At 35.9% G+C, this 16,461-nt stretch overlaps 2 protein-coding genes across 3 annotated transcripts; both read left to right on the top strand.

Annotated features, from left to right (window-relative positions):
* The first annotated feature begins 739 nt into the window (after positions 1-739).
* On the top strand, positions 740-2,507 carry LOC107621746 (putative UDP-rhamnose:rhamnosyltransferase 1). Its single transcript, XM_016323756.3, has one exon. The coding sequence runs from the start codon at positions 849-851 to the stop codon at positions 2,226-2,228; it is 1,380 nt and encodes a 459-aa protein (XP_016179242.1). The 5' UTR covers positions 740-848; the 3' UTR covers positions 2,229-2,507.
* Positions 2,508-3,085: 578 nt separating this feature from the next.
* LOC107621729 (putative disease resistance RPP13-like protein 1) lies at positions 3,086-8,716 on the top strand. 2 transcript variants are annotated; one of them, XR_001615916.3, is made up of 3 exons: positions 3,086-6,901; positions 7,479-7,654; positions 8,060-8,716. XR_001615916.3 is itself a non-coding variant. In XM_016323743.3 (2 exons), exon 1 carries the CDS (start codon positions 3,227-3,229, stop codon positions 6,899-6,901), a length of 3,675 nt encoding a protein of 1,224 aa, XP_016179229.1. In that variant the 5' UTR covers positions 3,086-3,226; the 3' UTR covers positions 7,479-7,924. The 2 variants fall into 2 exon arrangements, 1 of the variants encoding a protein (XP_016179229.1); XM_016323743.3 differs by lacking the exon at positions 8,060-8,716 and having other exon boundaries at positions 7,479-7,924.
* Positions 8,717-16,461: the final 7,745 nt, after the last annotated feature.

A 16,461-nucleotide genomic window follows, 5' to 3' on the forward strand; every position in this document is an offset into this window, starting at 1 on the left:
ATGCTATATTTTTTTTTTTTGTATTTTCATTCTCAATTTTTTTTATTATCTTCAAATACAACCACTAAAAAAAGCTCAAAATCTAAGCCATGGATCACAATCTTTTTAATACAACACTTTTAAATTTATATAATAGATATATAGTATAATTAATTTAGCTTTCCACAATAGGCGAGTTTTAATCTAGTTTTTCTAATTTAAAAATGTAGAAAACAGGCAAATCAAAAGCTCCAAGCAAACTATTAGACTAAGACCAAGACATTATCAATGTACAAATTATTAAAATAAGACAACTAGCATGCATTATTGTTATTGAAACCTCATAATATGTTACCATGATATACATACAAAAAATGTGTTGCCAAATGTCAATTAAGTTCTCCACTGCTATGAATTTTCTAAGTTATCTAGGAGACAGATAACGATGTCATTATGAAATTTGGATATCTCTGACTTCACGTGTCCCCCAATCACATGGAACTTTGTTGCATTCATCAAAAATATATATCCTGGGATTTGATGTGTTCCCAAAATCAGTGTGAGACAGCTAGAAGCTCAAAGTTACTGATGCTGTTACAGTGCAAGGATAAAAACTAAAAAGACTAACCATTAAATAAAGATCACATTAAAATTCAATAATGAATAGTATTTCACAATATACAAAAATAGTGAAGAAGAGACAATATGGTACCTTGAAATTGATTAGCCAACTCCTAAAATAAATAAAGTTTGAACAGTCATACACAGAAAGAAATGATAGCATATATCTTTTTTCTTTTGTATACTCATATATATATCCATCAAAACTCATAGGATCCTTACACAAGAAAAAAACAGAGGAGAAAAAAATGTCTGAGAATGCAACTCATCATGTGGTGATGCTTCCATGGTCTGCATTTGGCCATTTGATTCCGTTTTTCCAACTCTCCATAGACATAGCCAAATCAGGTATTCATGTCTCCTTCATTTCAACACCAAAAAATATTCAAAGGCTTCCAAAACCACCTTCAGATTTATCTCATATTTTACATTTGGTGGAAATTCCATTTCCATCACCATTAGACTCATCACATCTCTCTGGTGGTGAGGCTACTGTGGACATTCCATTTGACAAAATTCAGTACCTCAAGTTAGCATGGGATCAAATGCAAAATCCAGTGAAGGAATTTGTGTCTAAGTTGCAACCAAATTGGATCATTTGTGACTTCCATGCACACTGGGCTGTAGAGATTGCTCAAGAGCTTCATGTGAAACTCATGTACTACTCTGTTTACTCTGCTTCCACTATTGTGTTCTTTGGACCACCCGGTCGAATGAGAGCACCAACCTCGCCAGAAGTCCTAACATCACCAAGAGAATGGGTGAATTTTCCGTCTTCAGTGGCTTTTCAACGAAACGAGGCCATTGCGTTCTATCAAAGTGCATACATAGAAAATGTGACCGGGTTAAGAGACATTGATAGGCTTGCCAATGTAATAGACGGCGCAAACGCTGTATCATTTCGCAACTGCTATGAGATGGAAGGTGAGTATTTGAATCTATATCAAGAACTTATTGAGAAGCCAGTGATTCCTGTAGGTTTGCTTCCTCCGGAGATGCCAGAGAAAAGACTTGTTGATGAGTCTTGGAGTAAGACTTTCGAGTGGCTTGATGCGCAAGCAACAAAGTCGGTAGTCTTTGTTGGGTTTGGTAGTGAGTGTAAGTTGAGCAAAGAGCAAGTTTTTGAGATAGCTTATGGATTAGAGCTTTCTGAATTACCATTTTTGTGGACATTGAGAAAACCAAGTTGGGCAATTCATGATCATGATTCTCTGCCTCTTGGATTTTGTGAAAGAACATCAAAGAGAGGAAAAGTTTGTTTTGGATGGGCACCACAAAAGGAAATTTTGTCACATAAATCTATTGGGGGGTCTTTGTTTCATTCTGGCTGGGGATCTATAATTGAGACTTTGATGTTTGGCCACACTCTTGTAGTGTTGCCATTTGTTGTTGATCAACCTCTTAATGCAAAGGCTTTGCTTGATAAGGGTCTTGCCATTGAAGTGAAGAGAAATAATGAAGATGGTTCATTTAGTAGAGATGACATAGCCAAATGCCTCAGAGAAGCTATGGTATTGGAGGAAGGAGAGATGCTTAGAATCAAGACAAGAGAAATTGCTAAAGTTGTAGGCGATTTGAAGCTTCACCATGATTACATGAAAGCATTTGTCAAGTTTCTTAGGACTTGATGAATCTGAGAATAGACCTTGTTATTAGTCCAAATGTTTCTTATATTGAGTGATTAATGAATATAATCTTAGGTTGTGTTTGATTAGTGTCTTAAGACAGATGCAGATATATTGAGACAATAGAGTCAGAAAAGATAGTTATCGAACAAACTCTTAATGTTATGGATGTATTTAAATGTGACTTAAGCAGTAGATCAACTATGTAATAAATTACCTTCTGCTGTTGATTTTGTTGTATGGTTTGAGAAATAAATTCGGTAATATTGTTAATGATTAAAAGGGCTATAAATTACGTTTAAGCAAAGCAAGTCTAGAATTACTTCCAACATGCAACAGATCAACTTGGAGGAAGTTTGGATGGTTAAAAACTTGATATTGAAAAATCGTTTTCTTAATATTGAAATGGTAATTAATGCATCAGAAAATATTTTTGATAGTTCACAAAAAAAAAAAAAAAAAAAAGAAGTTTCAGATTCTTTCTCATAAATTCTAAGTAGTAGGTTAGGTCAGTTACTGTGGCAAAATGTCGTTTATTAATACCTTTTGCCAATGAGGCAATGACCATATGAAACTTGTTTGACAAATTATGAGTGTATGGTAGATAAAACAAAAATGGTAGATGCATGTAAATGTAATTACCATTGAGTGACAAACAGCTCATGTAATTTCCACAAAGACTATATTTCCATTGGTCCTACAAAAGTTTGAACTTTCCACACCTTGCAATCTCATTGCATCTTTCAAAAAGTACCAATATGACTAAACATTTAATTTAAAGCCAGAAAGACACCCCACAAAATTTATTTTTTTTTGGAAGAGGAGTTAACAAAAAATAAAAAAACAAAGAAAAGTTAGTGCAAGACAGCTAGGCACACCACTGCTTAGAATTATTTTATCTCGGAGATTGATACCATGTCTTGTTGCTAACTTGTAATTTCAAAGCACTGTTCTTTCCTTCTATTTCTGAAAATTTGATCACTTTACTATTGTTCGAGATCATGGCTGGAGTTGTTGTTGGTGGAGCTTTTCTGTCTGGCTTCATTAATGTTGTCTTGGACAGGCTCATTTCTGCTGATGCTATCAACTTGGTTGTGGGCAAGAAGCTTAGCTCTGACTTGGTTGAGAGGCTGAAGAATGCTCTGACAGATGCTGGAGCTCTTGTTGATGATGCAGAGCTCAAGCAACTGGATAACCATGATGTGAAGGAGTGGCTCAACTGTCTCCGAGATGCTCTTTACACTGCTGATGACTTGCTGGACCGCATCTGCACCAAAGCTGCAACTCAAAAGGTCACTCTCTTGGGTAGAATCTTCAATTCTGAAGATAGGCAAATGGTGAATGAGATAGAAAGGGTGGTTAGAAGGATAGAAGATCTTGAGAACCGCAAAGGAAAGCTTGGGCTTGAAAAGATTTCCACTGCTAGCTTCTCCTGGAAAACTCCATCCACTTCTCTTGTAAAAGGGAATGTGTGTGGCAGGGAGGATGACAAGAAGGCCTTAATCAAGATGCTGAATGACAACAATGAGCATCACCTCTCTGTCATCTCTATTGTTGGCATGGGTGGTGTTGGTAAAACTACTTTGGCTCAATGGATGTACAATAATGCAGAGTTGATGGAGGGATTTGATCAGAAAGCATGGGTTTGTGTTTCGGAAAACTTCAATATTGTTGAGACTACAAGGAATATAGTAAAGGAGATCTCTACAATTACTCAGGATCTTGATAGCTTCAATTCAATTCAAGATGCTTTGAAGAAAGAATTGTCCAAAAAGAAGTTCTTTATTGTTTTGGATGATGTTTGGAGTAATGATCATCATCAATGGAAGGATTTTCTAGCCCCTTTTCAATGCGGGGATAAGGGAAGTACTATTCTTCTGACTACTCGCAAGGAAGATGTTGGTTCAGTTGTTCAAACAAATTGTCAGCCTCACTATCTCATTCCATTATCAGAAGACTATTGTTGGTCAGTGTTTGCAGCCAATGCTTCTTTTCCAGAATCAAATGGGAGCCCAATACTTGAAGGAATAGGCAAAAAGATTGCCAAGAAGTGCGATGGTTTGCCATTAGCAGCAGAAACACTTGGTTGCTTGTGCAGAAGGCATGATGCTAAGGAATGGGAAAAAATCTTAAGCAGTGATATTTGGGGATTTTCTACAAATGAGAGTAAGATTGTTCCAGCATTGTTAATTAGTTACTTTCACCTTCCTGCACATTTGAAGCGTTGTTTTGTTTATTGTGCACTGTTTCCGAAAGATTATCACTTTAAGAAAGATGAACTAATTTTGTTGTGGATGGCCGAAGATCTTTTAAGACTACCAAAGAGAGGAGAGAACTTGGAAGAGGTTGGTTGCAAGTGTTTTGAAGAATTAGCTTCAAGGTTATTTTTTAAACAAGAATGGGGTTGGCATAAGATGCATGATCTCTTGCATGACTTGGCAATATTCCTTGCTGGAGACTTCTATTGTAGAATAGAAGAGCGTAGTGAACAAGAAAAGAAGAAGGTTCTCACTCGTCATTTGTCACATTTGCCATATGGAAGCTTAGATCATCCAATCTCAAAAGTCTTTAAGTCCGATATGAAACCAGAATCTTTGAGGACATCGTTGTATATCGATGATTTGTTCAGCATGGCATCTAAGTTTATATGCTTGAGAGTTTTGTCCTTTCGTAAACTTGATGTATTACCTGATTCAATAGGTGAATCAATTCATCTACGGTATTTGAATCTCTCTTTCACTGACATTAACAGGTTGCCAGAATCATTGTGCAACTTGTATAATCTACAAACATTAATATTGTACGGATGTACTAAGTTGACCATGTTGCCCATTAACATGCACAATCTTGTGAATTTACGGCATCTGGATCTCAGGGAAACTTCTTTGGGAGAAATGCCTGGAGGAATAAGCAAATTGAAACACTTGCGTGTTTTATATTTCTTTATTGTGGGAAATCATAAATATAATGGAATCCAGGAATTAGGAGGGCTGTCAAATCTTCAAGGTTCATTTGTGATTAGGAAGTTGGAGAATATTGTGGACGTGAAAGAAGCAGAGAATGCAAGGATGACAAACAAGAATCTCATGAACGAATTATACTTGGAGTGGTCTTCAGGTGATGATATGGTTCCGAACACAAGTGCCGAAAGAGATATACTTGACAACTTGCAACCTCACAACAATTTGGAAAAGTTGACCATCAAGGGATATAAGAGTACAATATTTCCAGATTGGTTGGGGCACTGTTCATACAACAATATGACAAGTGTATCTCTCAAGTCTTGCAACAATTGCTGCATGCTGCCTTCACTTGGACAGTTGCCATCTCTTAAGGCCCTGCGCATTAAAGGTTTTGGTCAGCTGAAGTGTGTTGGCATGGAGTTTTACAAGGCTATTGGTGACCCTTCTTTGCAAATTGCTCCTCCTTTTCCCTTGTTGGAGAGTTTGAAATTTGATAAAATGGCATGTTGGGAGGAGTGGCACTTACCTGACTCAAAAGCTTTTTGTCAGCTTAAGAGTCTTAAAATAAGAGATCGTCCAATGTTAAAGGGAGATATGCTTCATCAGGTATTCATGAGAATCGTTTCTTCTTCATCGGATGCTTTGAAAGTTCGCGAGTTAGTTATAATCGAATTTCGAGAAGGAGGGTTTTCAGGTATGTCACTTAATGGGGATACATTATCAATTAGCGGAAGTGAATGTGTGGTGGAGTCTGCATTTAACGAAATGATGAGCAATAAGCATCTACCCTCCCTCCAAGAAGTAGAAATCATCGGGTGTTGGTTTGCTGTGTCCTGGCCGAACAATTGTTTACTACCCAAATCTTTGCAAAAGCTCACAATCAGGGAGTGCAGCAAACTGGAATTCCCGCAGCAAAAGTATGATTTGGTAGAGCTACTATTACACAGCTGTGATTCACTGAGCTCCTTATCGTTGGATGTCTTTCCCAATCTCAAGAATCTCCGGATTGATAGGTGTGAGAATCTGGAATCAGTGTCAATGTCAGAGGCACCACACGCTGCTCTTCAACGTCTCATAATCTGGGGGTGCGAGAAATTAGTGTCATTAGCAGGAGGAGGACTGGCTGCACCCAACTTGACTCATCTTCATGTCGCAAATTGTGAGAAGTTGGAGGCATTACCACGTGACATGAATAGTCTACTCCCAAGTCTGCAGTCTCTCGAGATATATGGTTGCCCAAACATTTGCAGGTTGCCAGAGGGTGGTTTGCCGCCTAACTTGAAATCACTTGAACTGCAAATTGGCGAAGAACAAATGAGAGATCTATCCTGGATGGCCAACTTGCACGCCCTCACTCATCTCAGATTTTATGGTTCTTACTGCGACAACTTAAAGTCATACCCAGAGGTGGGTTCGCTGCCTCACCTTCCCTCCCTTACCACTCTTGGGATATGGTGCTTCCATAATCTGGAGACATTGGAGTGCAACGAGCTTCTCCGCCTCACCTCCCTTCAACAACTACATATTTCATTCTGCAACAAGCTGAAGCATATGGAAGGAGAAAAGCTGCCTCCCTCTCTCTTGCTACTCAAAATTCAATACTGTCGTTTGCTGGGAAAACACTGCAAGAACAAGCATCAACTAATCTGGCCCAAAATTTCCCACATCCCCACCATTCAAGTCGAAAACTTTTCAGATAAAGCTTCTGCGTAGGTAATTTTCTAATCTCCCATGTTTGTCGTTTCCTTTTTCCTTAAAACATACCCACCATTCAAGTTGACGGCCGACGAATTTTCTGAACAGTGATTTATGAGCAAGTAATTATCTAACCTTCATGTTTGTCATGCTACCACATGTAAATTCACACATGCATAAATTTCCATTTCCTTCAAGTGAAAAATATTCTCTCATTCTTTAGCGAAAAGCTTCTGTTTTTTTTTTTTTGCTATCTTTCTCTATTCCTCTCTATAATTTTATTTTTGCTGTTTTGCATAGAGAAAAAAAATAAAATAACAGCTTGATTTGTTGAAAGAAAAGAGTTATAAAATGGTGTTCCTGTCTTTGCCAATTCTTTATGATCATTGTCAGTTGTTGTGCTGCAAGATTCATATAGGAATAAAAAAAGGAATCAGCATGCATGAGCTATATAAGCTTTCAAAATAGAAGGATCAAGTTATTGTTATGTAGTCGTTTTTTTTCCTTACCACAGATTGAATCCTTACATAAAATGAATAGTATTAGATGCCAATAATAACTATTTCTTCCTTTCTGGATTTGGATACGTCATCAGACAAATTCACAAGGTGATGAAAGTATGTAGCTAATGCAGACATGATTCAAGAATATGCTTTCCACATTTAAAGATGACAATCCTGTACCTGAAATAGTCATTAGAAGGTGAAGTTGTGGTGATGCCATCAGCAGCAATTTCATTCCTATCAACTTCACTCATTGATCTTTATCTTGGTATGTGCAGTTTGTACATATATTAACCTGCAGTGGGATTCAAATTATTCAAGAAAAAGCATTGTCATAGAATATTTGATCTTTTTGGACTGAATTGAAGAGGATAGCTACGAATATACAGGGTTATTGTTATGCAAAGTCAGTGTATTATGTGTATGGAAAAAATTTTCTTTTATAACTTGTAGTATTATAACCATCAATCACTTTAGTTTCTTTATAATTTCTCTAGGTATGCTTTGACTTCCTGTTTTTGGGTGTCATTTCTTTTCACTGCTAACTCTAAAATCAAACCAATAATCCAACATTGTGTTAATGAGGTTTTCACATAAGTGTGTCTGTGGTTATTGTGATGACATTCTGACAAACATTTAGTTTTGAAATGTATATATATAATTTGTGTTTTAGGAGATACTTTGAAGATCAATCAGCAATTATTGTCCTGAGAGCATTGCAGTTCTGGAATGGATCTTAAATTCCAGTTTCAGTCAAAACAACCAAAAGAAATGAAGAATCATTTTCCACCTTTACTTTGGTTTTTCCAAAGAAAAAATAAGATTGAAAGGTAATAGCACGAGGGGAGAAAAGATGATAAAGTTGCTATTAGCATGAAGGAGCATAACAGGTGAAGGAGTTGTGAATATCAATTCACATCAAATCATAGCTTTTCTTTTTCTTTTTAATTGTATATTTCTTTGTTGTTTTATCATTGATATCCAATGCATTAATACATGAGTTCAATTTCGAATTGAGGAGTGCTAGGGGGCAGCACTTTTGTTAAATTTTGGCCAGCATTTAACCATCAAAAGGAAATTGAATGATTCTACACCATTAGATGTAATTTCAGACCATTAAAAAATTATTGATGGCTAATTGATGGCTAAAAACCACGCAATCTGCTGGCCCCTAGACTTTCTCTTTGGAATTCTCTTACTAAGTCACGAGCGATCTTGGTAAAATAAATATTTGTTCATTATATTCCAAAGATGAACACTACAAATTTAAACATAAAAAATAAAGATCATACTAAAGATTCAATAATAATAAAATGAGTATTTGTGCACCATATCCCAAAATTACTGAAATAAAATAAAAAAGACGGCTGTTTCCAAAAGCACATATTCATGTATGTTAATACCAGATTAGTTATGTGGTAGGTAAGATTGTTTTTAGTGTGTATGTAAGATTGTTTTGGTGTGGATTTTGAGAGCGTTTTCTTCAAGCTAAGTAGATACTTACTTGGTGATGAATTTAGTTGTTAAGAGGTTGTTAGTTAATGATATCAGATAAGACAGTGTGACCAACGCAAGTTGGCACAGATGGATGAGGGTCTGTGTCCCTTAACCATCTCTCTCGAGTTTGATACTTACTGGAGGATGGGAATGGAGCTTGCTTGCTTGGGAGGGTCGCCCACTTTGCCTCTGCAGTATCCGCGGGATTAGTCATTGGACTTCCGGCCTCATGGATATCCTGATGCAAACCAAAAAAAAAAAAAGATAAGACAGTGTGTTTGAAGGTGTAAATTTAGAGTTTTATTTGAATGATGTTTTGTTTGTTTTTGAGATCTTGTTAGTATTGGATCTTTTTGTCTTTAGTAGTTTTTCTATTTCAGAGTTAAAGCATTTTTGAACTATTCGAGAAAAACAATTGAAGTGGTAGGTGAGTTTTGTTCCTTCTTTAATAGTCTTGACTTTCAGTCTTTAAGGTGGAAAAAGTTTGTAGAAAAAAGTAGTAGTGCCAAATTCATACTATAAGACAAAAACAAAGTTCCTTGAACTTTATTAATCAATTCATAACAATAAAGGTTGGATAGTCCTACACGGAAAGAATTGCTAGCATCTATTCTTAATATATAAAAGTAGATACATAAATTTATCCACATTATTTTTTTTAAGACATGTTTTTTTTTCTACTAATACCGTATCAGCAACATCGCTTACTTGACAAAATTTTAGAATCAACCACTCAATTTTTGCCAAATCGCCTATTATTTACAAATAAGCAAAAAAATTAAAATATACAAAAAAAAAAAAAAAAAACACCGATAACTAGAAATTTACCTACAAAGACATTGAATGCATATCCCTATATTTATTATATCTTACCGTTATAAACAATACAATAAATTTATAACCCCCAATAATTAATTTCTATAAATAACTCATTAAATGTTATAAACATCCGTATTACAAATGTCATAATAATATTATTAATCATAATAAATTTTATATTATAAATATTCAAATTTCATAATATTTGACGTACTTATATAAGTCTCTTATCACTATTCCTTCAAATAACATCAAATTTAGTGCAAAAAAATTATTTTCAAACTACACAACATCTCAAACTTACTCAATGAAGCATTATTCTTTGGACAATATTACCAAAACAAACAATTGGTTTATCAAAGTTTGTGTGGTTTGTCTATAAAAAACATTAAGAACCACAAACGAAGAGGAGCCTCTTTGCTTAAAAATAATTATATTAGATGAAAATGAGACAACTACATTTGTGGCACATATAATCAAACACCACAATATCTAACAATAAAGTAACTCTATATACTTTTTATAATCTCATCTATTAAATTATTAGTTATTAACCCAATACTTATTTCAGATCAAAGTACTACAACAATTTCTGTACTATTTGATGGTGTAAACCCCGCTAAAATTAGTAAATAATTAGTCAATAAATTAATTTTAATAAAAGGAATTAGAAATGCAAATTTAATAGTAAAATAGGATAGAGCTAATTAAAATGAGAATTTTGACACTAATTTCAAAGGATTTGACCAAAGATTGAGCTGAACGGGCCGAATCGGACGAACAGGACCCAAATGGGCCCAAGGCCCAACTTAGCCCATTCACTTTTAATGAGCCAGCTTCCTTTTTCTCCTTCTTCATTAACGTTGCACAGCAAAGGAAGAAGGGGGAAGAAGCTTTCAACCCTAGCTTCCACTTCAATCCAACATATCTTCTTCATCCGAGCTCCGATCGCCGTACCGTTTGCGACTACGCATCCAGTGCGTCGAGCTATACACTTCTATCGAATCAATTTCATAGGTAAACCTCAATTTTACCTCAGTTTCTCTACCTTAATTATCAAAAATTGTGGGTGCCAAAGTTGAAGAATTTGTTGATTTTGGTTCTCTAGGTTTGAATTAGCTTGCGGAATTCGTTGAACTTGACTATCTTGATCTGTGGATATGGTGAGGTTTCTAAACCTAGCTAATTTTTGGTTCTCAATATGTAGAATTCTGAATTTTAAGTATGTAAGAATAATATATGGAAATAGGTGCATAAATAAACATATTGGAACTTGAATTGTGGACATTGGAGGCTTGGTGAAGAATCGGTGTCAAGGCTTGGTAATTTTAGAATTGTGGGGCTGTGTTTGGCTTTGGATAATACGTGAAAAAGCGACCAAGGTATGGTTTAGGTTTCGCGCATTTAACATGTAAGGTTCTGTGAAAACTTAGGTTAGAGCACTATAGGATAAGTTGAAATGGTTAAACGTGTTAAATGATTAGTTTTTGTGATGTTGATGAATGGATTGATGTTGGGCTTGTATTGAGTAATTGACAATGTGGGTTAAATATATATATATATATGCTAGTATAATGATGATGGATAAAGGATTTATGATTATGATAATGTAATAATATGGTTGAGATTGAGTGGTGTTTATTTAGATTTGTTGGTATTGACATAATGAATGATGTTGTAATGATAGTGGAGAAATTTGATGATGATGATGATATGTGTATATACAGTAACATGTTGGTTTGTGGCTAAAATTTGTGAAGTTGGGTGAAATGTGGTGTTAATGAGCTAAGTTGTAAGAATTGTTGTGCTATGGTTAAAGACAAATTATATGGGTGGTTATGGTATGTTGAGTTGAGTGGAAATGAGTTTTGAAAGGAAAATGTGATTTTGGTAAAAATGGGGTTGTGTATAAGTTGGTAAAAAGTGGTTTTTGATGAACTTCGGTAGTCCATAACTTGCTGATGAGTCTATATTTTCCTGTATATTTTGGTTTGATTTGAATGGATTTCATCATATAAACCCACATTTATTCATCCAAATAGCATACTTTTGTGTTCTCTCCCTTAATTGTGCCTAAATGTGAAAACATGCTATTTTGTGCTTATTTTAATCACTTTTATCCCACTTTTATGCCATTCGATGCCATAACATATTTGTTGAGTGATTTAGGTCCTAGCGGCAAGTTTGGCAAGGCAAAAGTGGAAGGAAGCATGTACAAAGGGAGAAAACATGAAGAAAACAAAGGAGAAGCACACATTGGAGTGTGCGTGCGCACAACCACCTGTGCATATGCACAAAAGCCACAAAACCATGTGTGCATACGCACGACAATCTGTGCGTACGCACAAGAAGAAAATCAGCATGTGTGCGGATGCACACACCTGTGCGTCCGCACACATCCCAGCGCGTGACTCATTTATTGCAAATTGCTAGGGCAATTTTTGGGCCTCCAGGACCCAATTTTGGGACTTTCTGAAGCTGATTGAGTGCTATATAAAGGAAGGCCTTACTCCATGTGAAGGGGGGAGAAATTAGGGTTAGTTTAGCATTATGTAGGTTATTTTCTAGAGAGAGAAACTCCCCTCTCTCTAGAATTAGGTTAGGTTTAGTTTAATTTCCTTTAATTTCAGCATTTAATTCTTATTTTAGTGTAGTTTCATTTATGTTTCTATGCTTTCTTGTCTCTATCTTCTTCATCTCTTTTGTTATTTTTTCTTTTATGTCAATTCTCATGTTATGAACACTTTTGTTACTTTAATTCCAATTGATTCCAATTTATGTTTCCATGTCATTTATTGCTTTCTTTGGTTGTTATTGTTATCTTCTTGCTTTGGTAGCTTTGGAATTTATTTTAATGCATTTTAATATTATTTTATTTTCATGCACACCAAGTGTTTGATGAAATGCTTGGCTTAGTTTTCACTTAGTTTTTCTTCACTCTTGGCTTGGAATTGATGACTTTGGTGATCCTTGAGTCATTGATGTCCATTCTTGTTTGATATATTAGAGTAGTTAGTTGATTTGGTCTCCCTTGACTTTATGTGACTCCTTAGTGTTGACATAGGACTTAGGGATTGAAATTAACTATGCCTATTTGACTTATCTTCGATGTAAGGTTGACTAAGTAGGATTAACTCTTCATAATCATCATGTGTTTGTGGTCAATGTCTAGGATAGGTAGCTTTAGCCTTCAATTACTTGCCAAGAGGTTTCTTGCATTTTAAGCTTCTTTTCCTTGCATTTTATTGCTTTGACTTTAATTTCTTGCATATTTAGTTTTCACACTCTTGGTTGAGAAATTGGATGTTTGGGTGGAATTGAGTTGTGGATGTCCATTCCGCATTGTGTGAGAATAGTTAATTGGTTTGGTTTTCATTGACGCTAGTCTTTCACTAAATAATTAGTGAGTTGACTAGGACTTATAGATTGAGACCAGTTATGCTCTTTTAACTAATTCTCAAGGAGGATTGACTAATTTGGATTGATTCCATACAATTGGCATGTTTGTGGTCCATAACTAGGATAGGAAACCTAGATTACCCAATTCTTACCAAGAGTTGTCATTTACATTCATTGCATGCTTATTTGCTTTCTTGCTATTTATATTTCTTGCTCTCTTTCATTCCAATTCCCTATGCTCTCTAATAGCCAATAACATAACATTTCATTACAACTCCTAGGGAAGACGACCCGAGATTTAATTACTCTCGGTTTATATTTTGTATTGGATTTAATATTTGATCTTGAGAATTCATCGTTGGTTTAGACTATGCTACCAACGAATTGATTCTTGTTTTGATTGGTTCTAAACCGGCAAGAATCCTCTCGTCAAATTTGGCGCCGTTGCCGGGGAGTTGCAATGATGTGATGTTATGGCTATTGTAAATATTTTAATATGTAAATAGCTTGATTTTTGATTGTCTTTGTTAATGGTTAGGATTGGGATCCCGGAGGACATTGGACATTTTAGCATTGGTGGGGAGGTCAAGCACAAGCCACCATAGCAAGGGCTCCCCCAATTGTCTAACTTAAAAACATTAAATAAAAGTGTTTGGTAATATTGTTCTAACTCTTCTCTTTTTGTATATATTTTGACTTATTTGCTTTTTGTTATGCTTGATTAGCTTAGAATTAGTTTAATTTTGAGTTTAGTTAGGTTAATTTTGGTTTGGATCATGAATTTATGGGTTCTTGCATGTTTTGGTGTTGAGTTTTGGTTGAACTAAGGCTTGATGCCTTAGAGTTTTGAAGAAAATTTTTTTGGGAAAAACAGGGCATGAGCGTGCGCACACCCTTGTGCACACGCACACAACAACGAAAATTCACCTTCTGTGCGGACGCACCCAGTTGTGTGTACGCACAGATGCCTTTATGCCCTCTGTTCGCAGCGCCAGCACGCCTTGTGTGCGCGCATTCCCCTGTTTTCTGCGACCTATGCGCGCGCACACATGCTCTTTTTCGCACTCTTTGTGCGGACGCACAGACGTGTGCGTCCGCACGCCAACTTGCTTCCCTTCTGGTGGGAGCGTTGGCACAGCCTGTGTGTATGAACCCCTGCCCTCTTATGCTTCTGTGCGCGCACACGGACCTGTGTGTGCACGCACACATGATCCTTTCCTTAAAAAAAAAACAAACCCTACCTGTGCGTGCGCATAGCGTTGTGCGCACGCACAACCCTGGGAACCCCCTCTGCTCGCAACAGACGCACCTCTTGTGTGTGGGAACACCCCCTCTTTTCCCCTTCTGTGCGCACAGGCCCTTATGTTCATTCTGTCCGCAGCGCCCGCACCCTTCTGTGCACGCGCATGACCCCCTTTTCCGCCTTGTGTGCGTACGCACACATACCTGTGCGTACGCACACCCCTGTTTTCTCCCACTTTACTTCTTTTCTCCTCCTTTCTCTACTTCTTCTCTTCCTTTCTCTTCCACCCCTCTCTGCTCTTACTTTAGCCCTCTTCTCTACTTGTTCCACTTTGTTTTATTTGCATTTCATTTTTTTTATTTTGGTAATTATATTGATCTTAGTTTAGTTGTTTGTTAATTGAATAAGTTGCAATTGTTTGATTGATGATTCATTGGGTTGCTTCTTGCTTCAAATTGGTTTAATGAATATGTGCACTGAGCATCATGTCTTTATTTAATTGCCTAGATGAATTGTAAGTTTGATTTATATGTTGTAGCTACCATATACATTAGACTTTATCCTTGTTTGGCATCATGAATTGTGCACTCTTACTTTAGTGAATTGAGTTGAACTATTTATTCATCATGGTTTTTAGCGAATATAATCACATAACAAGGTATTTGTTCCTTGTTAATGCCTTGCATTTTTTGAGTCGACTTGACTTGATTCTTATCAAGACTTGTCACTTTTTGTAACAAGCACCTTATACATGTGATTATTTCATTATTCCTAAGGGTGAATAAGTAGTCTCTTTTCATCATTGAATTGGTTATTGTTAATTGTGCCATTTTCTATTAATTTTGCGCTTTCGCTTGCACAATTTCAATATCCGATAGCTCAAATACTCAATTCACTTTGGTTGTGGTTACCTAGGTTGTTTGTATCTTGGTTGTTGCTTATTCATCACTTGCAACCTAGACCACTTAATTGAGGAACATGCTATTTCTTTTGCTTTTGTGGTTATTGTTTTACTCGATCAATGTGCCGTGTTTTAAATTGTGCGCGCATTTAGAATACACACATTGCATTTTATCATACCACACACATCTTACTTTTCCTCAATTGTTGTTTATTTGTTTATACAAAGCAACCGGAGCCCCCGGAGCCCACCGGCTGAAGGTGGAGCCTCACAGTCCTTCACCCCCGGATCGTGTGGATGCACGGAGGACCGTGTATTATTTAAGTGTGGGGGAGGATTGCCAACTTCAAGGGGAGTAAATTTTTTTTTCTTAGACACTTTGCAATACTCAGTTTGTTCTTTTCCCTTAGTTTTCACAAATTTTTGTTTTTGTTTGCATTTTTTGTTTGTTTTGTTTGTATATATCTCTTTAATGCTTATAGTATATGATAGTAAATACTTGCTTAATTGCATGGTAGAGTAAATAAGTTTGGTAAAACAACAAAGAATTTTCAAGAAATCTCTTTTAGGGTATTCCATTGATTAGATTTGAAAACTTGTTTTTGAACTTGCATGAAGTATCTTTTTAAGGAACATAGAAAAGAGCTTGAACAAACTACCTTGTGAGATTTGAGCTTCAATTGGGTGGTTGCACATTATCAACCACAAAATTTTGTTCTTGTGTGATAAACTTCTTTTATGATTGTGATCTTTGATTTTCTTTAATCTTTATGTCCTATAATTGTTGTTTTGAATGCATTTAGTATGATTGAGGCCATTTTTGAAATTAAACTCACTTAATCCATATGGCCAACCCTTACATCTACCTTTATAAACTACTTTTGAGCCTTTTAATTCCCCCTTATTCTAATTTTAAGCATACCATTTGCCCTAAGTAAAAAACCAATAATGTCCTTATATTGTATCTTTGATTAGTTTGGGTTTGAGTGTGTGCGTTAATCAAGTGTGGGGGGAATTTATGGGAAAACATTGGTAGTTAGTTTACTTTGGGTTTTCATTAAGAAAAATGTTGGAAAATGGATAAACACACATGCATCTATTAAGTAAGACATATGCATATCTCTCTTTTTGTTGATAAAAGAAAAATTTTGGTTTATATACCTTTTGAAAAAAAAGAAAGAGAAAGAAAAAGAAATGATAATAAGAATGTTAAATA

This window comes from Arachis ipaensis, chromosome B2 (genome assembly GCF_059453495.1).
Source record: "Arachis ipaensis isolate K30076 ecotype BB chromosome B2, ASM5945349v1, whole genome shotgun sequence".
NCBI classification, from domain to species: domain Eukaryota; kingdom Viridiplantae; phylum Streptophyta; class Magnoliopsida; order Fabales; family Fabaceae; genus Arachis; species Arachis ipaensis.

What these genes read in the sequence shown, in the direction of transcription:
- LOC107621746 (XM_016323756.3), top strand. Translation starts at nt 849, where the DNA reads ATGTCTGAGAATGCAACTCATCATGTGGTGATGCTTCCATGGTCTGCA.
- LOC107621729 (XM_016323743.3), top strand. Translation starts at nt 3,227, where the DNA reads ATGGCTGGAGTTGTTGTTGGTGGAGCTTTTCTGTCTGGCTTCATTAAT.